Source organism: Lepisosteus platostomus, chromosome 4 (assembly GCF_059453375.1).
Source record: "Lepisosteus platostomus isolate fLepPlt1 chromosome 4, fLepPlt1.hap1, whole genome shotgun sequence".
Classification (NCBI taxonomy): Eukaryota; Metazoa; Chordata; class Actinopteri; order Semionotiformes; family Lepisosteidae; genus Lepisosteus; species Lepisosteus platostomus.
In genome coordinates this window covers 71,117,091-71,138,951 of record NC_142614.1, presented here as the reverse complement: position 1 = coordinate 71,138,951, position 21,861 = coordinate 71,117,091, and the positions used below count along the sequence as shown (strand labels likewise).

Genomic DNA, 21,861 nt, shown 5'->3' with positions numbered 1-21,861 from the left:
AATAATATCAATCTGTATACGGACTATGTTACTGGCTACATCAGTAAATGTATTGAAGACGTGGTTCCCAGGATTACTGTCCGCACATATCCAAATCCGAAACCGTGGATAAATGGTGAGATACGCGCCAAACTGAAAGCTAGGACAGCTGCTTTCAATTCTGGCGAGATGGATAAATACAAAAAATATGACCAGATACGACCTCAGGAAAGCTATCAAAATAGCTAAATACAACTATAGAGTCATATTATCACGGCTGCAACACACGGACCATGTGGAGTGGTATACACACCATTACAGACTACAAAACGCAACCCAGCTATGTCGCACAACAGTCTGCCTCTCTTCCTGATGAGCTAAATTCATTCTCTGCTCTGTTTGAGGTCAGCAACGCAGATCCAGTCAGGAAGATTCCAGAAATCCAAGACGGAAACCCACTGATCATATCCAGAGCGGACGTGTGTAAAGTTTTTTAAAAGACCAATCCACGCAAGGCTCCTGGCCCTGATGCTATCACTGGCTGTGTTCTGAAGGCATGTGCAGACCAGCTGGCAGATGTCTTCTTGGACATATTCAATCTCTCACTCTAGCTCAGTCTATAGTTCCTTCCTGCTTTAAGAAAACCACCATTGTCCCTGTTCCTAAAAAACCCAGAGTCAGCTGCCTAAAAGACTACCGCCCTGTTGCACTCACATCAGTTATCATGAAGTGCTTCGAGAGGCTGGTCAAAGCATACATCACCTCCTCACTGCCTGACACCCCAGACCCACTGCAATTTGCATATCGCCGGAACAGGTCAACAGAAGATGCTATTGCCACTGCCCTCCATACTGCCCTCTCACACCCGGATAAGAAAGGAACATATGTGAGAATGCTGTTTGTTGATTACAGCTCAGCATTCAATACTACAGTGCCCTCAAAGCTTGTCGTCAAGCTCCAGGACCTGGGATTGAACACCTCCCTCTGTAACTGGATTGGTCAGTTAAGAATTGGTCAGTTCTTAACCTTCTTTTCAAAGTCCCTAACTATCATAGCGGGGGGGTTATACTGCTTACTGGCCTTCTCCCTTCCTCCTCTCTCTCCCTCCGATGAGTGTTCACTGCAGAGGATCTGCCCCATGTCCCCATAAAGCACTTTGCCTGTGAAAGCTTAATGGGGACATTGAAACATAGAAAGCCTCCGTTTAAAGAGCTTTTTAAACAGTCACCTGACCAACTGTCTTCCAGCAACTGGTCAGGTGATGGGAGCAGCAACTCATTTCCCCAGAGGGTTCTGGGAAATGTGGTCCCCAACAATTCTGAAATGTTTAAAAACATTGTAGCAGCAAGGTATACAGTATGTTATAGTAAGAATTAAGTATTATTACAGATCTCTTAGAATCTTTTGGTTGCCTTGACAAGATAAAAACTCTAGCAGCTTGAGCCTCTGCATGATATACTAGGAATGTACAGTAGCTGTAAGAGACCTCTCTGATAAGCACTAAATCCCAATTCTTTGACACAAACCTCAAAGTCAAACTCAGCAACACTCTCTCCAGAACCACTTTCAGCACCACTTTTCTTTCCTGATGTAGAACATACAGATGGCAAGAAGACAAAGTCAAAGTAGATCGGACAGCTTCAATAAACCCAGCCCAGCTTTGTGTTCTACGGGCTTTTCACACTGCTTCCAGAACACTTTGGCAAAGGCGTCCAGATGAGTAAACACGTTAAATCTTGTACATTTTAAATAAACATTGTTATTCCAAACATATTTAAAAAGTTTAATTAACAACAGTAAGTACATGTGATTTGAATATGAATGTAATTAATTACATGTAACTTATTTAACTCATACTTGAGGATATTGACAAGAACTCATATGGTACTTCCTATCTTTTTACAGTAATTCCTGAGTAAATGATGAGCCATTGTATCAAAGCAATTTTATTCACAGATACACTATTTTTATTTTGCTTGTTATGGTACAGTATTAAGAAACTGTATATTGTATTTTATTGTAATACGTTTTTAAATGCAGAAATTGCTTATTATTTTGTCCCTTCAATTACTAATAGTTTTAAAGCACTCTCACAATTTAAAGTTACAGTGCCAGTAAATTGAACCATCACATCACTAAATTGTATGTAATCTATTTAATTCTTCATTTAAATAATTCTGCTTTTCTGTTAACTGCTTTAGTATAGTACCCATATAGGAACAAGTAATAGGTTTATTCCATGCTGAAAAAAAGAACAAAGAGAACACAACGTTTCGGCCGTGGAGCCTTCTTCAGGTGTGACACCTACGCATGCTGACGCAGCTACCCACCTGAACTACTAGTACCCATATAGTGCACACCCCTCTCTTCTTGTGTGATTTGGGCTTTTCATGGAAAAGTCAGGCACACATTTGCCCATGGCTGTAAGTGCTCATCCACCTCATTTATCTTTTAGCTAAGTAATCAATATGGCTCGTTGCCGGACTAGGGGAGATCTGATCAATGGTTTCTAAGAGCCAAATCAGTTGTGGTCCTTATTAATTGGTAATGCTTCATAATCTATACTTACTGTTTTTGGAAGAGCTGACTGCTCCAGTTTCTTACTGGCTTCACTTAAAAACCATCCAGTTCATAACAAGGAACAAAAGCAGATTCAGAGGAGTGTTGACTTGAGCTACAATAGTCTTAGACAAGGATACTGCTGTGATATCAGTGCAGTGATGAGAGGGTTTTAATTTACTGTAGCAATTATAAAATAGAACAGAAAACTGAGAGAGTGTTTTGACAACTATTGGGAATCAATCAAGCATACTAATTCACAGTCTCACACATGGATTGTAAATATAAAATATACAATTTATTGATACTCCCCCAAAACACACATAACAAAACAGATTGAAAAACAGAAATACTGACTTGCTGCCTCTTCCCCCCCTCTCACATTCAGGAGTTTTGCATGATTATGGCTATGAATCAGACCAGAAAACGCTGAGTACAAATCAGAAAGTTAACATAAAGAGAGTAGTAAATGATCATTAAAAGTGCATTTTGAGATAAAAAAGAATATTGCCTGTCTCAGGCTAGATAAAATACACTTGGGACTTAAATTGCTTTTAAAAATATTTTACTCATAATAAAAAAACAATAAAACATAAACAAAGACCTACAGTATACTTCTGATGTGAAAATCACTTGAATTTTGTGTATAATTTAGAGACTGCTTGACAGAACACAAATGCATTTTTCAGCTACAGTATCTGTAGCATAATACAGTAAGTAGAAATTGAACTAAAATTTGAGTTGGTACGCATAGAAATCGTAAAAAAGAAGAATAAAAAAAGTTGAATGTGTTGAATAGAAAAGGTTTTACATACATTTTGTTGTAATAGTTAATAACCGTTTACTGTGTGTTGATATAGAATTGTTACAACTGTTTGGTAAAGTTATGGACTTTAAAAATGTCAAAGGAAGGGATGTAGTATAGGGAGTAGACATCGGGAGACAACAGAACGAGAGAGTGGAAGGCGGGAATATATGGTGTAAGGGCGTGATTTGTGTAGTTAATAAAATAGTTAAAATAATATAAGAATGCAAAGCCATGTGAATGCAAAGACAATTGATTATCTTTGATTATCTTTCAAATACTGATCCACACTCGTGTCAATATCCTTCATCAGAAGGATTGGTAGAAAAAGCTCTCCAACATTTACCATCGTTCAAATAGCTTTTTGCTTTCAATACACTTTTGAAGAGTAGTTTTTGAAAAGACGTGACGCCAGATACCTTTTGTGAGGCACAGTGTGACATCATCATCGGTGTCCTGGGCGCTGTTTGTGATGTCATCTCTCCACATCAAGCCACACGCTTACAAAAGGAGTTTTAGGGAGGGTTCCCTTTACTGAATTGTTGATAAGTGCTTGCTTGTTGGTGCCATGTTTTCTTTTTCGAGGGTTCGAGTCTCCGTGACCCATGATAAACTAGAATCTCTGAGCTCTGAAATCAAACCACAGAACCGTGGAACCACAAGATCGACAGTACTGCTTGGAAACTGTCCGAACCGGGAATATGGAAATGAGATCATTACAGCCTGGAGAAGTTTTTTTTTTTTTGCTGTCGACATCTCTCCCGGTGGACCTGTTTTCTTCAGTTCTCCTGGTACAAAGTGCTACTCTGACGCAGGATCTGAATTTCACCCTGGGTACAAGCTCTGTTTCAGAGGTGAGGTAAGGGGGCTGGCTATGCGTGTGAAAACGAGAGGCGGTCCGTCTAGCTCGATTGGAATTTCTTAGGTAAGTGATCAATCACCTCTCATTAACCCGTTTCTTGAAAGAAAAAAACGGTATCATTTTTTTTAAACGTCGATATAAACATACTTCATGGCACTTTTCCTTTGCATCACTTTACTATCGGAGTTTAAATAAGGCTGCTATCGTAAATGTGTCTGATAGGTAATAACGAGCCCTGGCTGTCAATAATTGTGCTGGCTGTTAGCAATGTTCCCTGACAGCTGTTCCACTAGTCAGACCGCCGCCGAAACCAAACATCACGGCGTGTCGCCACAAGGGGGCGCTCGGTGCTTAACCACTGTCCGCTAGTTTGGGCTCCCGGTCTTAAACATCTGCCGTCCGGCTGTTCACAGCTAGTTTCTCAAGAAACGTCGTCACTTTGTTTTTTGTTTTTTAAAAAAAGTACTTTGCTTGTTAAGGTTGCTAAGAGATCGCTGTGAAACACATAGTAAAAACCCATCAGCTGCTTAAGTAGCTTATTGGGTCGGCAACAGCTGCAGAGACTATTGGTTTCTTATGTACCTGGGAGTGTTTGCGCATTGATAAACGGTGTTTGGGGATGTTCAATTGTACTCGGATGTATCCGAGCGCATACCTGTGAGCTAATAATGGCCCCAGGAAGCTGTTCACGTGGGCAGCTCTAATCTGAAGTGCAAAAACTCTTCAGGGCAGCGACGGTCTGGTTTCATGTTCTTATTCCCCGCTTGGAAGATCCTTTCATAATGAATTTGATATGTTTATTTTTATTGGCACGGATCTTTCCAAAAAGCAAGAGGCGAGGCCAAAGAAGAGGGAGAACTGATCGACATAATGTTGATTTTTATTTTACGGGGGAAAAAAAAGGATAACTGTGAAGGCAGCACTGTATTGCAGTGGCGGGGAAAGAAAGATTTTCCTAAGCTGCGTTTAAAGGGGGCAGTTTTTTTCGTCTCGCTATCTGGATCATCACTTTGTGTAGTGATACAAATGGACAATGGTGAGGGCGCAAAACAGGGGTCCCCAGTCCCTCTCCAGGGGGGCTGGTCTGTAAAGGGAGTTTCAGTCCGGCTGGGAACTTATCAACCTCAACCAGCTCATTAGTGCTTAATTGGCTTCTCCCAGCTCTTCACCTGAGGGCACTTTGAAGAGGCCCCGGACAGCTGGAGACACACTGGCCCCGAAGGAGCAGGCTTGGGTTTCACTGCAGTGAAAGACGTTAGAGGAAGACCAGAGAGTCTTAATTGGGAACACAGAGCCAAGAGCCAGTGTGGGCAGAAACAGGAGTGCCTGGGTTACGTCTTTTGAAGAGATTGAGACTGTCAGATTGAGTGAGTGACTGGGGGGCCTTTTGGGGAATTCTTTCTATAATGGTGATACGAGGGAGAAGTGTAGCTTTTTTTTTCGAATAGCAGTTATTCTTTACATCACGTGCTTGCTTACTGTGATCCTGAATTGAGTGTGATTTCCATGCTGCTTGTCGACTCCTGTGATGGACGGGCGTCCTGTCCAGGGGGTACCCCAGCTGCAGGCTGGGGTAGGCTCCCCCATGACCCTGACTTTGATCAAGTGGTGAGAGAATAGAAGGATGGACAGGGTGTTATCTGTCTCTAGGTCTTATTAAATCTCAGCTTTTGCATGATGATTGGAATAGCGCAACACAGGCTTTTACCTCCTCCAAAGTGTTACTACAGTAAATCCAGAATAACGTTTAGTAGTTTAAAAGAGTGCAATTATGTTAAATACATATTGGTCTTCAGTCTAAAGAAGGAAAAATACACACCAGAGCTATTTAAAATGAGGCCAGGAAGAGCACAGTTTTTTGTTTGTGTTTGTTTGTTTCTGGGCTGAATTAGGTCAGCTGGTTCAGTAATATTTTTCTGTCTTTGTGAGGATTTATTTTGTTGAGTTTGTCTGTGGTTACTCATTAGTTCCCCTCCAGCTCGAGACTGGAGGCTCCTGAAGTTGTTCCTGTTCCAGCTCGGGATTGATTCGTTCTGCTCTTAGGCCATTAAAAGAGTATTGAGTGCTGTTAGCGGCAAGCTCTTTCTCCCTGTCCGCCCTGGCACCCTCGTACCGCTGCCTGATCTGGAGCTCCGGCCCGGTCCTCTCCGGGGGACTTGGCAGTGTGCCCTGCGTTTCCTGTACTCCGGAGTTCTTGCATCCGTTGACTTCAACGTGAGTAACTCGTCGGAGTTTCACAGGCCCGGAGATAAGAGCCATGGAGAGCCGAGAAGGAGCCCTTTGTTTCAGGGAATCTGCTGACCTTGTCCGGAGGGGGCCGGCCTGGCTCGGTCCCAGGCCTCAGGCGGGGAGCCCGAGCTGTGGAAATGAGAATTTCGCACAGCTGTCCGGAGCGGGCCGCTTGGGGTCCCGGAGTGTGTGTGTGTGTTTGTGTGTGTGTGTGTGCGCGCTCTCTCCCAGACCAAGCTTGGGAAAGTCCTGCTCCAGCACTGACTTTCACCCTGTTTGAGAGCTGGAAATAAACAGCACTCGCATGTGATCCTCTGTAAACATTTAACCGTGCTTCGAGATAAAAGAAAACAACAAGTGTCGCAGTTTTAGCACAGCGGGTTTAGTATTATCTTGCCTGGCAAAAGCTGAAAAAAAACACACAATTGAAATCCACTTCAGAATTAAAACCGCTTTATGACAAAGATCTATTTTCACCCAGCGGTGTTTTATTACATTATTCCTTTTTGATAGGCTGTCATTTTAATTGCACAATGTTATAGTCTTCAGAAATCCCAGTGATTTACTTTGCGCACAGCTAGGCATTAAGTCCCACAGGGACGGTATTGACAGTAATTCCCCCAGACTGACTCACCTCTGCAGACAAAGGGAGTCGGGTTGCACACGGGACAGGAGTCGTCTGGCGCCCAGGCCTTCACAGAGACCCCTGTGACCAGCCAGGGTGTGGCTGTTTGACCGGAGGACCTGGAACAGCCACTGTGCGGGCAGTGTGTGTTCAGCTGTGATGGCTACCTGATTTAACCATTGAACTCTTCGCCTGCTGTACATGCAAGGCGTGACGCAGGGGGGTGAGTATTCTGGGCGCAGAATATAAGAGCTGTCTGTGTGGGGGGGGGGGGCACAGGCCAGCTCAATACCAGAGTGGAGCTCTGTGACACCATGTCCCTGACGGCGGGGCCGAAAGAAGCACAGTTTGTTGCTTCGGTTTGTCCCAGAACTAGAGCTTAGCAAATGATCTTGCTGTGCATTCCGAGGGATTCCTTTTGCTTTCTTAACTGTATGTTTCTCACTGCTGCTCTCGGACATAAAGGCGCTGTGCGTGATCTCTGTGCGTATTCAGCTCTCTTCGGGGGGGGGAAGGGGTGAGCTTTCCTCCTCGCCAGACTCTGCGGGCGGGAGGTAGTGGTCATGGCTGTGGGTTTAGGTTCCTGGAGGGGCACCTCACTTTGCCACCTGGAACAACGAGCCTCACTCCGATCGCTCCACTCAAACACCCGGATGCACAAACGTCTAGAGGTCCTAGAGGGTGTGTAGGTCTTGTGTCCAGTCTGTATGGCGGCACACAGAGGGCAGGACTGCTGCCTCCCCTTCCCAGTGTCCTGGGCTCAATTCTAAGCTGGGGTGCCTGTCTGAGGGGAGCCTGCATGTTTCCCCGGGTTGACACGGGTTTTCGCCCGTATCCAGTACCCTTGCGATCCCCGCCTAGAGATTTGCACTTGAGGGCTGATTGGCTGTTCACTGTTCTGTCCTGTGGGGACCAGTGGGGGAGGGGCTCAAGGCGATTTCACGCTTCTGTCGTACTGGTTTATCACCAGTAGTAGTAATAATTGCAAACGGTACTGGCAGTGGGGCTACAGAACCAGAGGACCTGCTTTCATGTGCCGCCGTGCTGAGCCTCACCGAGTCACTGGGTATTATAATAATAATAATAATTGCTTACACTTATATAGCGCTTTTTCTGGACACTCCACTCAAAGCGCTTTACAGGTAATGGGGATCCCCTCCACCAACACCACCACCAGTGTGCAGCCCCACCTGGATGATGCGACGGCAGCCATAGTGCGCCAGAACGCTCCCCACACACCAGCTATCAGTGGGGAGGAGAGCAGAGTAATGAAGCCAATTCACAGAGGGGGATTGTTAGGAGGCCATGATTGATAACAGCCGATGGGGAAATTTGGCCAGGATGCCGGGGTTACACCCCTACTCTTTTCGAAAAACACCCTGGGATTTTTAATGACCACAGAGAGTCAGGACCTCGGTTTTACGTCTCATCCGAAGGACGGCGCCTGTTTACAGTATAGTGTCCCCATCACTATACTGGGGCATTAGGACCCACGTGGACCACAGGGTGAGCGCCCCCTGCTGGCCCCACTAACACCTCTTCCAGCAGCAACCTTAGTTTTTCCCAGGAGGTCTCCCATCCAGGTACTGACCAGGCTCACACCTGCTTAGCTTCAGTGGGTTGCCAGTTGTGAGTTGCAGGGTGATATGGCTGCTGGTTAAGCATATTGCATATGAGGCATATTGCCACTGCCTTCTACACCCCCACCCCCCACTGCAGCAGAAGGAGTCTTAGACTTGATTTCCTATGGCTGCCTGCCCTGTACAGTACGGGGGGAGGGGAGAGCGTGTTTTTAATGCAGAGCGCATTCCTTCCTGTTAATGGGCTGTTAAAGCCATTAATGGATTCTGTGAAGCACTGTCCTGTTGGGCACCGATGCCTGCGATCAGAGCTCAGATGCCAGCGGTAACCTGGGTAGCACTCTGCCCGGGGGGTGTCCTGGGGTTTCATAGCACTGCTCCGATGTCCAGAGCCCTGCCTTATTAAAATGAGCACCCCTGTCTGCAGGTGTGGCATCTGTGACCCAGTCCAACGCTGTTATGTGTTGGCTCAGGTTTACATTCAGCAGCTACAGTACGTCCATTCTGTGGGAAACAGATCTTTGCAGAGGAAGAGAATTTGCAAAAAGAAAGGTTATAAATGAGAGGAGGCAGTTCTGCCTCTCTAGACCCATGGGTAGTTAGTAGCTAATTATTCTGAGAATCGCATTCAGATGTTTCTTTGGGGGGGAAAAAATGAACTATCTTGTATAGCACCTTTAAAAGCAGCATCTCGGAGTGTTTAAAACACTTTAAAGATAGCAAATTACAGAGTAAGTACATAAAGGAAAGACGATTGTTGGTTAGAGGTGCAGTAGAAGTTAGAAAGTGGAGGAGACACAGATACTGAGTAAAAGTCTTCCTGGACACAAAGGTCTTGAGTCTGGATTTGAAGGAGCTCAGGGAAGGTGACTCTCCGATATCCTTGGGGGTCGAATTTTAGAGCTTTGGGGTGCAGCAGGAGAAGACCCTGTCACCCCTAGAGTGTAGGCCGGCTTGGGGGACCCCAGGAGGCCAGAAGCAGACGAATGAAGGTTGTGAGTTGGGGAGTAGACAGACGGGTAGTGAGACACCAAGCCATGTGGAACCTTAATGCTCAGCGTGAGGATTTTGAAGTCGACATGAAACCTGACAGGAAGCCAGTGCAAGGACTCCAGGATAGGAGTAATGATTCTGGCTGCCGAATTTTGAGTTTGTTCAATGTGGATTTAGATACTCCAGCAAGCAGAGCGTTGGGGGGTGGGGTGGAAGAGCAGGATCTCAGCTTCAATGAGGTGGCTAAACAGTCTTGTAAGAGTAATATACCTTAAATTCCACTGCTAAAATAAAAAACCGTGATCTTGACGTCGCGCCGTGGTAACCTGCAGTACTGAAACGCACCGCCAGGGGTCTCCCGGCCGGGTCTGGAAAAGTTTGCGGCGCGGCTCTCCTGGTGGGAGTCGGAGCGCTGGAGAGCACAGTCACTCCGGCGGAGAAGATGCGGGAGCGGAAGCGGGTCGTGTGATTTGGGTGCCGCCGCAGCGATTTCATACCGAAAGAGCTCTGGGAATAAACACACACGCTGCCCCGTTGAGCGTGAGGGCACCAGGGGAGCTAACAGGAACGTCGTTGGTCCTGCCGGAGGACAAACATTTTTCTTTCCCTGGCCGCCTTCTTTTTCCCAGGAGGACTGCTGGCGTGGAGTACATTTAAAGGGAATCGCGCCTGTGTGTGTATATATATATCCTCTAAGAAAAGGGAGAGCGAGAGACCACAGGACGGACCATGTTTTGCCGAAACCAGACGACCAGAGCCACAGTGGCCAGGGGTTCTGCCCTGGAAATGGAGATACTGCGCGGAAAGTTCAGGAGGAGTATTTTCGTGGACACGTTACAGGTAGGACTGCTTTTTTTCCCGGGAGCTGCTGACCTCCAGGGCGAAGTCGAAGGCGCCGATCCCGGGATAAAGTACATGTGTGCTGGTGCAAAACATTCACACCTGTGTGTGTGGGGGGTGGGGGGTCTGTTTAATGTTCTCGGTTTAGCATGTTACAGAAGCGCTCCTCTCGTTCGCTGTGATCGAGAGGTTATTTTGAATTCAAGTGTTGTTTGTGCTCACAAATGTTGTGATGATCTTTCCCCCCGCCCTCCTCCTCCGAGTTTGCTGAAGTTTAAACAACCTTCGAAGTAGCATCCGGGATCCCCGTTAAGATCTGGAAGCCGTGGGTGAAGGGGTTTGGAGTCCGAAGCACGCCGGGTGTTGCGTTGACTCGGGAACAGTGTAAGAAAACGGTTTGGCACGTTAAGAGTGGCACAGGTCATGCGCTCAGTTCACTTCAAGCTTTATCGTCGCCTCTGGGGGAAATTGGTTTTGCAGAACACTCCCAGCATGAAATAAGGACAGACACAATTTTACCAGCCAAGACGTCAGTGCAACAGTGTTACAGCGGGATAACAAGGGAGATGAGCTCTGGTATCCCACTGTCCGCTAGCGGAATGTGCAGTTGTGTATACTGTAACGGCTTTTCCTGACACAACCGTGGCAAATATTTTGGCCCCATTCAGCTGCCTTTGGTATTCCCGGGCTGAGGCTGCGAGATGTGTCCTGCACAAACCCAAACCGGGCCTGCTCTGGGCAGGGTTTCTCAAGCCCAGTCGGAGTCGGGGGGGGTTGTTTGTCAAGACCGGTGTCTTACGGTCCGGACGCACGGCTGTAATTGCTTATTTATTTAAAGGATTGCCTGAAACGTCACCCGTACTGCCGGGGCTTGACACCCGCCCGTGAGCAAGTGGAGACCACGGCTTTCCGACGGAAGGGGCGCGCCAGAAGGATGGCGGGGAGGTTTCAGCTCGGTCACCCAGCGGCTGGCTGGCTGGAGCGCCGCCCGGGACAGACCGGCGAGCACGGCCTGTTCTGGACGCGGGCTCGACGCTTCCTCTGCGATGCCTGCCCACCGCAGCTGGGCGTGCGAGGCTCGGCGCTGGGAACCGGTCATTACTGCCGCGATAGGGTGTCATTAGACCCCTCCAAGCCACCGAAACCCCCCCGCGTCTTCGCTCGCTCGCCCGCGCTGGCGCTGGACTTGTTGTTTTCTTGAAAGCTGCCCGTCACTCCCGAGCTTTCTCTCGGCGGGGCTCTCCCAGTGGAAACCGTTTGCTTTGCACAGCTGCTCTGGATTAGTGTTTTTCTGAAAGTAACTGGCGGTTAGTTCCGAGAGGGCACGCAACCCTCTAATTATTACTTTCTGTGTATACACGCAGATTCCGAGGTACCGAAAAAAGGCGCTTGAGCAGTGGTTGCCGGGAGAAATCCTCTCTCCACGTCGAACCCTGCTTTCTGTGTTACCCGGGTCTCTCTTTTTTTATATATATATAATGTGGAGATGGTTAGGGGGCTTCAGGTTGTTACACTTGTGAGCAGTGCAAGTTTACAGTGATTAAAGGATTACCCGCAACACTGTCACTTCTGAAAGCCGGCGACCTCCTGCTGAGGAGAAAAGCCAGGGCAGATCAGCCTTTAAGAGTTTTGACATAACGCCCAGGTCCTGCATCAACCTGACCCCACCCGCGTCTCCAAAACCCTTTCGCCATCGCCACCTTGCAAACAGCTGGACCCCTTGAGTTGAAAATCTGCTCAAGCCTGCACTTGCGAAGTTGCTGGGATGTTGCTCTTGCCCGAGACCTGGCCTGTTGGTTTTTGGAGTGTAGTTCTGGTACCGAGAGACGGGCTCCTGCATGATTCAAGGCTAACTTTGTTGAGGTCAGCACTGACTTAGCATCTCTTGTGCTGTTAATCTAGGTGCCATGGTGGCATTGCTGCTTAGTCTGTGTGGAGTTCGGCTGTTCTCCCCATGTTCAAGTGGGTTTTCTCTGGGTGCCCTGGTGTGACTGTGTGTGCCCTGCAGCGGACTGGTCATGCGTGTGCGAGTGGGACATGTGGGACACGTGGGACGAGGCTGGGCGTCCGGCTGATGGAGAACTGTGGGAAAGACGAGCAGGGGGGCCCGATGACCTGAGGATTTGGGGCCCTTTCATCTTTGCTATATCATTTTATAGTGAAACCCGACGTTTGGCAGAGTTAATTTAGCAATCCCATTTCTAGAAATATTCTAGATCAATTGACAGAATTCAACATTTCCTACCTATAGAAAGCTCCAATGAGACAGATTCGACCATTCTCATTCTTGCAATGTTAATTGCGATATTGAAAGGGTACAAGTATTGGGGGTGGGGGGGTACAATTTAAGTAACACATTAGTTCTTCTATTGTGTTAAATGTAACGTGCTGTGTGAAGTGTGGTTGTGGGGATAGCCCTGCTCCAGGGTGCGAGTGTGTGCCAGAGAGCAGGGCGGGTGCGGCGCTGCTGAGGCGGTCTGCAACAGGACGAGGGCCGTCCCACACCTGGAGGGGTCTTGAAGAGGATGCTGACTCATCCGCTGTGTGATCCGGCGCAGTCCTGAAAACGCGGGGGCTGGGCTGCAGAGGCACGTCTGCAGCTCAGCCCCCAGGAACTGCTGCACCTCGCTGGGACCTCTTCAGTACCCATGCAGTGCCAGCAGCCATATCTCCCTGCAGCTCCCAGCTAGCAACCCACTGGAGCTCAGCAGGTGTGAGCCTGGTCAGTACCTGGAGGGGAGACTCCTGGGAAGAACTAATGTTGCTGCTGGAAGAGGTGTTAGTGAGGCCAGCAGGGGGCGCTCACCCTGCAGTCTGTGTCTCTCTGTGGCCATTAAAAATCCCAGGGCGTTTCTCGAAAAGTGTAGGAGTGTTACCCCAGTGTCCTGGCCAAATTTCCCCTTGGTCTTTACAAATCCTGGTCTCCTAATAACCCCCATCTCTGAACTGGCTTCATCACTGCTCTCCTCCCCACTGAGAGCTGGTGTGTGGGGAGCGTACTGGTGCAATCTGGGTTGTAGTATCATCCAGGTGGGGCTTCATACTGGTGGTGGTGGAGGGGATCCCCATTACCTGTAAAGAGCTTTGAGTGGAGTGTCCAGAAAAGTGCTATTTCAGTGTAAGGAATATTATTAGTAGTAGTAGCATTATTATTACTGCTTCCTCCTTCTGCCTGTCCCTTCTCTGGTGGCTCAGAGTGCACCGCGGCCCCTGTACCCACGCCACCTGAAGTTTAAACTCAGCGCAGCGAGTCGAGGTGCCGATCGCTGGAGTACTGTGTGTGGTGAGGCCTCCGTGAGCCCCTGTCGGAAACAAAGAGAGACTGTCCTTTTCAGGCGCTTGCTCATCCGGAGATTTGTAATCCGATCGGATGAGTCTCTCTGAGTGTGTTGCGAGGAACCTGGATTACCCTGGAACACCCCACCCTTTGCTGTGACTGGTCCCAGCACGTCAGGTAGAGGGTTTGGGTCTCTGGAGAGGGTTGCCATGGTGACGGGGCATGCCAGGACTTTGGAGTTTCCTGGGACTGGTGCGTGGGGGGATTGTGGAGTCTCGTCAGCTCATCTGGAGTGCCCATTCGGATGCACAAGGGCTGCGATTACTGTGCACACGTGTCCCACGATAGCCCCGCTCTGGGCCGCAGACTCAGTCCTTCTCTGCCTGTTCCATCCCGACCTGCTCCTGCGCAGCGCAGTGGTTTTTATTGTGCCGTGTTTTTTTTAGTTTGTCCCCTGTCGGATGTGAAGGGCTGTCAGTGTCAGTCGTTCTCTAAAGCCCTCTGCAGGAGCACGGGTAAATACTTCCTATATCTGATAGCAGGCTAGTTATCGGGGTTGCTGTAGGTTATATCTGAGTACTGTATATAAATAGGAATTTATCTGGATTGCTGTAGGTTATACCTTGTAGCAGGCTAGGTATTGAGATTGCTGTAGGTTATGTCTGGTATATCTTGGTATATAGATAGGAATTTATTATCTGGGATTCTGTATGTCTGGTAGCAGGTTGGTTATCAGGGTTGCTGTAGGTTGTGTCTGGTAGCAGGTTGGTTATCAGGGTTGCTGTAGGTTGTGTCTGGTAGCAGGTTGGTTATCAGGGTTGCTGTAGGTTGTGTCTGGTAGCAGGTTGGTTATCAGGGTTGCTGTAGGTGATGTCTGTATGTAAAGTGAAGGGCCACGCACAGTCTCTGTGATAAGCAGTTTCTTCTCTTTAGTTCAGAGCTTGTGCCTCCTGTGAAGCAGGATCTGGACCCCAGTTTTTCACCTGTCCTGTTCTGTGAAAGGAGTGAAGGAGTGGGAATTGGTTTGCTGGAGTTGGAATGGAAAATCTGGAATTGATCCGGCACCCTGTTGTGAATATATCCCAGCACAGACACCGTGGTCTCTCTGCAGATTGCAGGCTTTATCTGACCCGTTTCTTGATCGGTTGTCCTCATGGTTTCTCATCAACACATTTTTCTTCAGGAGCTAAATTACTCACTTCTCCAGTGCATTCATTTTTATCTGCATGCATGGATAATTCAGTGATTTTTTTTTTTTTCAAATAATTGAATTTCCTGTGGGCAGTGTGCTGTATGTGTCCTGTCTCTTCTTTCAGATGTTTGTACTTTCTTGCACTAAATTGTGGTTTCAAATAAAACTGTTTGAGAATATCTACTCTATTTTGCTCTTGGCATTAGTGTATAATATTCAAGGCAGTCTATATCCAGTGACCAAAGATGATCATCTGAACCTTTGACAGAGGATGAATAATGCGATGAGCACTAGTCTGCATTCTTCTGTCTTTGTGTGGCTTTGCTTTCAAAGACCCTCTTCTTTCCCCGTGGTGTGGTGTTGGTTTCTTTCATCCTTTTGAACACAGGCACGGAGTGAGGATGCTGATGTTTACAGTAAAAGTGACCCTTTTGCAGGGTTCATGAGTCCCTCACGTTCTCCGTCTCTTCTGGCAGCAGACACACCTGCTCTGGTCTTGTGCGGACTTGTCTGTTCAGTGTCTGGAGTGCAGCCCTTCAGTAATGTCTGTTCTTTAATGGGCAGTAGAAGTGAAAGCCTTCCCTGTGTCTTGAGTGTGTTTAAGGCTGTGCAGGTGATGTTGGGATAATACAGTAAAAAGAGAATCTCTCGTTCCCTGCTGGTCTCCCTGACAGCCTGTAGAGAAACTGACTGGCGTGGAGTCCTGGACTCGAGTCCCTCTCGCCCCACTGTCCTGATCTTGGTGCTCTTATTTAACTCCCTTACCAGCCAGACAAGCCTCCTAAAACCCTCCTTCCTCTGAGATCCAGCCCTCCGTTCTGATTTTACTGGTGCCCTTCTCGTAGGGAATTAAGATACACATTGGACAGCAGTTTGAGCCATTTCAAACGTTATGGGCTGCCATCTCTCTCGCACACTGTGCTAGTGCAAAAAGCCAGAGTATTAACTTCCCACATCTGTCTGTGCAAATGTGCTTAAAATAAGCTAACAAGCCCAACATGCGCGAAGATGTTTTTGTGATAGCAGCTTGTGAAACACAAGATGGATCGTGTTGCTATGCAGTATGATTCTTACTTGTTTTTTATAGTGCAGGTTACCTCCCCACACTCTCCTATGAAACTGTGCCCTGGCAGGGTTATAGCTACAGGACTATCCGTAGCTGTGAGGTCATGAGCACCTCGTATTATAGGTCTTTTACTACCTGCTTTCAGCCTGTAAAGGGATCTGTTGCACCCTTGTGCTGATGATGCACTCGTACACATCAAGCCCTGGGCTTTCATCCACAGATTCTGTCACTGGCTGCTGTTGAGCACTGCCTGGGCTGTTGGATGAACCCAGGCAGCAGGGTAAGCTAGTGAACCCCCCACACACAGCACTGTGTTCTTAAACACGTCTGGTCTGCTCCCCTGCCTCTGGGAGCACTGGGGGCTCAACTGGGGGAGTCAGAGCTCTGGAGTGAAAGAGCATGGCTGGACTGGGAGAGCTGTGGGCCAGGGGGGTGGACGGTAAGAGCTGGACTGGGAGAGCTGAGGGCCAAGGGGCTGGATGGTAAGATCTGGACAGGGAGAGCTGGAGGGCTGGACTGGGAGAGCTGTGGGCCAGGGGGCTGGACAGGGAGAGCTGGAGGGCTGGACTGGGAGAACTGTGGACCAGGGGGCTGGACTGGGAGAGCTGGAGGGCTGGACTGGGAGAACTGTGGGCCAGGGGGCTGGACAGGGAGAGCTGGAGGGCTGGACTGGGAGAACTGTGGACCAGGGGGCTGGACTGGGAGAGCTGGAGGGCTGGACTGGGAGAACTGTGGACCAGGGGGCTGGACTGGGAGAGCTGGGGGCTGGATTGGGAGAGCTGTGGGCCAGGGGGCTGGACTGGGAGAACTGGAGGGTGGACTGGGAGAGCTGTGGGCCAGGGGGCTGGACTGGGAGAGCTGGGGGGCTGGACTGGGAGAGCTGTGGGCCGGGGGGCTGGACTGGCAGAGCGGGAGGCTGGACTGGGAGAGCTGGGGGGCTGGACTGGGAGAGCTGTGGGCCAGGGGGCTGGACTGGCAGAGTGGGAGGCTGGACTGGCAGAGTGGGAGGCTGGACTGGGAGTGCTGGGGGGCTGGAGTCCCAGTCCTCCAAGCCCCAGGGGTGGAAGCAGTAGCAGGGGAAGGCGGTGGGGAAACTGCCTCAATATATAACAAATGGAGCCGGAAGTCACACAAAGGGACGTCAGCCAGCGGAGCCTTTAACCAAGAACAAAACAATTAAAGGGTTTCTCTCAAACCCCCGCCACCAAATAACATCCTGCCATTGTGTGAAGCATGAAGGATGAAATAATGACAGTGTTCTGCAGAACAAACACACAACAACAAAAAAAAAAGGTGGCTGGGCGAGCAGTCCGTGATATCCCAGGCTGCCCCGGGACAGGGCTGCGGAAAGCTGGCGGAGACACGGTGGGGGGGTCGGGGCACAGGGGGCTGCTCTGTCCTGCGCTGGCGGGACCGTGCTCCTGATCAGCGTACTCATATGGAGGAAAAGCTACGTTTTTCAGGCCTGGCGTGTGAACAGCTGCATGTATCGGACAGGTCGTACAGCTGCGCTTGGCAATGCAGACACGGGTGTAATATAGCACTCGGGGTGCTCTGCCATGTGAGAATGAGCCCCCATCCCATTCCCAACTTGTTTTTTTTCCAATTTCCCACCGGTATATCTGCAGCTGTCGTCAGCTCTCGGCATGGCTGTCTGCTTCAGGCCCTGCACGCCCCCAGCAGTTTGAGCCTGCTCAGTTTTGTGTTGAGTGTTTTGTCATAGCAGAAGTATCTCTTTAACGGCTGTTTTTTTTTTCCCCCAGTGTGACACAGCTTTGTGTGCTAATTAAAGAAAGCATAATCAAAGGATTTTATTATATACGGCTACCGTTTCCTGGGAAACCCAGAGAGTTTCCTGTGTATTTTAGATTCTAGACCTCAACCTGCTTTCCAAGTGAGCAGCTTTGGTAGTTGATCTACTCAAGAGCACTTCTGTGTTTTTGAAGTGCTTAGCACAGCCCTAATCCAAAGCAGTCATTTCTGTTTTCAATTGTGTTCATTTGCTCCTAATCTCTGTTTATTTGTTTGACATGGCGTTTGTTGGGCCACGCTCCACAGAGTCTTACAGGAGAGCACGGTGTCTCTCACTGACATCACTGGAAGCTCGCAGGTGCCTGCTGGGTAGCAGGATTGCTCAGTGCAACAACGCTGGAAAACACTGCCAACAGGAGCCCACCCAGCTCCAGCAGTGCTCTCAAAGATGAGACGCAGCCCGGACTTGAACCGGTGACCTCCAGGACACGCGGCGCAGCTCAACATGAGCGCCTTTTCTGGCTGAGCCTCTTGGGAAACATTGCTCTGCTTTTTAAAAACGTTATCAAAGCAAACAAATCTGAACTCGCGGGCACTGCCCTTTAAGTGGAAATGGAGGGTATATTTTCTGATGTGTTGTTTCCTGCCTGGGTCTGTGTGTGTAAGCTGGCCGGTTGTCGTGACAGCAGCCAAGCTTCTGTGCGGGTAAACAGTCAGCCTGAGCTGAGCCAGGCCTGAACACACGCATCCTTTCCAGAGGGTCTCAAATTACAGGGCAGGCTGCAGCGGAGGCAGTTAGCGCCGTGCGAGTCCTGATCTGTTGCGGCGCTGGCAGGCTCGTGGGCGAGGGGGACGCACGTAGAGGGGAAAGGGCTTGTCTCCTGGGCCCAGCGTGAGCAATCTCTGGGGCCTGGGTTAAAATGAAAAATCATGAAAGGTTAAATGAAATAGTTTTACTTTTTTTTCCGCCTCTTTGGGGACGCAGAACGGGTGGGTTTGGGGCTGAAAATGGATGCAGCTTCTTCACTCGGTCGTACTCGTCCAGGAATGTGTGAAGTCAGGTTGCTGGAGTTGTCGGCGGGATCCTCAAGGAAACGGGAGATCTGGGGCTGTGATGTGGCCAGAGCCTCACTGTCTTGTCTGTCATGGCTCTTACTCCTGATTCAGTCACCCAGCGGTGTTAGCAATTCTGACAATATTGCAAAATACAGACTTTCTTCTTGTACGGTACGTGAAATCACTGCTTTGTGGGGTTTATGATTTTGTAGCATGGTTTGTATTCCGTGTTAGGACCGAGGAGACGCACTGAATAAAGACTGTAGCGTGTTCCGCTCTGTTCCTTACGTAGTTAAGTGAACACAATGCCAGAGCCAGCTCTCGGAGCTTCATTGACACTGAAGGTTTAAAAGGAAGCACCTCACAGCCCCTTGAGCCTTTGTCACTTTGATTTGTAAAATAATGTGGTGTCAGTCTGTGGCAGGGTTCTCCAGCCCTGATCCTGGCCCCTGCTATCCAGAGAGCCATCCATTTCCAGAGGCCTGGGAGAATTCAACTGTGACGGTCGCAATCATTTAGTGGTCACTTAGGACCAAAATCTGAGTACCCTTCAGGCCTCAAAGAACAGAGTTTCCTTAATTGAATTGATTGTTTAATTTGTTTAATTGATCGACAACACATTCTTATGTTCCTAAATTAAAAAAAATGGAAGCTTCCAGATGATGTCCAAAACCAACAGGACTGGGGATCACCAGGACCCCTACTCTTTTCAAGAAACACCCTGGGATTCTTAATGACCACAGAGAGTCAGGACCTCAGTTTTACGTCTCATCCGAAGGACGGCACCTTTTTACAGTATAGTGTCCACGTCACTATACTGGGGCATTAGGGCCCACACAGACTGCAGGGTGAGCGCCCCCTGCTGGCCCCACTAACACCTCTTCCAGCAGCAGCCTTAGTTTTTCCCAGGAGGTCTCCCATCCAGGGACTGACCAGGCTCACACCTGTGAGCTTCAGCGGGCTGCCAGCTGTGATCTGCAGGGTGAGATAAGTGCTGGCATATAAATAAGGAGAACTCCCAGCTTGGGCTAAGAACACAGTGCTGCCGACGTTGTCCAGGCGGTGGAGCGCTGGGGAGAGGGTTCGAGACTGGGAGGATGTGTGTCCGACTCCGCTCCCGGAGGGCGGAGGGCTGCTGCTGGTGAAGAGCAGGAACCTGCAGGGGGGTTCTCTGGTGTGCTAACGTGAGGGAGACGTGGGGCTGAAAGCATGAATGGATGTCTGTGTGGGGACAAGCAGTCCGTCCACAGGACAGAGGAGAGAAACCCACTGGGAGGAGCAGGAGTGTGTCTCCTGGGTCTCCATGTGTAGGTACACCTCTACTATCCACAAGCCATGCAGGCCCATCCCAGCATGTATAAGGTCTAACACTGCGGCTACTGCTGAGCTGCCACAGCTGAGCCCATGAGCGTTCACCAGCTCTTGCTTTCCGGCCCTGGACCGGAACAGCGTGAAGGTCTGAACGTCACGACTGAACACGCAGACTGCTGCTGGGAAGCCTTCCACTCGGGAAAGCAACTTGGTGACCTTGGGTGCTATTTAGACACTCTACTGATTCATCCGCTGGTGAGTTTGTTCTGCCGTTGAAGGGGGAAAAAAAACACCACATGACTCCTGAAAATATTTTCTGTGGGAAAGCATCATGCAGCCAAAGGCGCAGAGGTCCGCATGGAGAAACCCTTACAGAAGAACTTTCTTTTTCAGGATTGATTATGCACAGCAGTCAAAATGAGAAACCAAGGCTCAGGGAATCATGTGGAATTCTTGTGATGCGATACGGGACGCAAGCGATTAAGAAAAGAACTGGGAAATCCGCTGACACTGCCTGACCCTCTGTAGCAGGAGAACGGTTTTGTTCAGAATAAGAACTCTGGGCGGCTCTGTAGCTTTGCGTGGCTCTTAGTGTTGTGGGTGTGAGTCGAGTTTCACAGGTTGACCTTTCCCTCTCGCTGGGAGTTGGACTCTTCTGCTCTGACCTGTTTGAGTCTGTACACGCGTAGTCAAAAGTGGAGAATTCAAATAAAGGGATGTTCTGTTGAAATTGTACAATGCATTAGTGAAGTCTCATTTTTGGATATCGTTTACAATTTTGGCCCCCACATTACTGGAGAATTATCGCTGCTCTGTAAAGCCTCTGTCAGACTACAGGACACGACTTTTAGTCAGAGAGCAAGTCTTGAACGACTGCCGTTGCTGAATCTCGCTGCCTTTTCTGTCCTAGAGGGTGTCCAATTCTACGACTAGGATTCGCAGGGGGTGACTAATTACACGACTCCCTCACGACGTTTCATCACGGTCCCAAATCTCGTGTTGCGCCGTGAAAGTACCGCGAGGTCGCCTCATTCTGGCAGCCAATCAACGTGGAGCACACTGGAATAGGAGGAGGAGCACTGCACGACAGTAAACAAACAAACGACAAACACGACTGGGATTTTCGGTCATAGCCTTCATTTACATAATCGTAAGAAAATCCCAGCGGGTTGTAGAGTCGCAGCGCACGCCCGTTACCGTCAGTTGTGTAGTGTGACTCGGTCATAGCGCTCTTAACAGCTCCTGTGACTCTCCGCGACTCGCTACGATGATATCAGACCGGCTCGATCTCCTCGTAGCGAGTCTCCAGTCGCAGGGGTGGGCTCTTGTCTGTGAGCGCTCAGCCGGAAGTACAGTGCAGCTGCAGGGAGAGGAGGAAAGCCAGTGTTTTGGACTGTGGGAATGGAGGACAGGCTCGTCCAGCTCTGGAGCCTGCACAGATGTCCGTTCGATGTTTCGTGTTTGTTGTTTGTTTGTTTACTGTCGTGCAGTGCTCCTCCTCCTATTCCAGTGTGCTCCACATTGATTGGCTGCCAGAATGAGGCGACCTCGCGGTACTTTCACGGCGCAACACGAGATTTGGAACCGTGATGAAAAGTCGTGAGGGAGTCGTGTAATTAGTCACCCCCTGCGATTCCTAGTCGTAGAATTGGACACCCTCTAGGACAGAAAAGGCAGCGCGATTCAGCAACTGCAGTCGTTCAATTTGACTTGCCCTCCCACTAGAAGTCGTGTC

At 49.1% G+C, this 21,861-nt stretch overlaps 1 protein-coding gene across 10 annotated transcripts in view; it reads left to right on the top strand.

Moving 5' to 3' along the window:
• Positions 1-3,878: 3,878 nt before the first annotated feature.
• Positions 3,879-21,861, top strand: part of LOC148673777 (rhotekin-like) — a 108,641-nt gene continuing 90,658 nt past the window's right edge. For 3 of the 10 annotated variants that reach the window (XM_088630592.1, XM_088630593.1, XM_088630594.1), the window contains exon 1: positions 3,880-4,202. In XM_088630592.1, the coding sequence (XP_088486718.1) occupies positions 3,912-4,202 (291 nt within the window). In that variant the 5' untranslated portion in view covers positions 3,880-3,911. Of the gene's footprint in view, positions 4,269-9,873; positions 10,473-21,861 lie in introns of those variants that run through there. The other 7 variants (XM_088630584.1, XM_088630583.1, XM_088630595.1 and 4 more) reach the window with 6 other exon arrangements.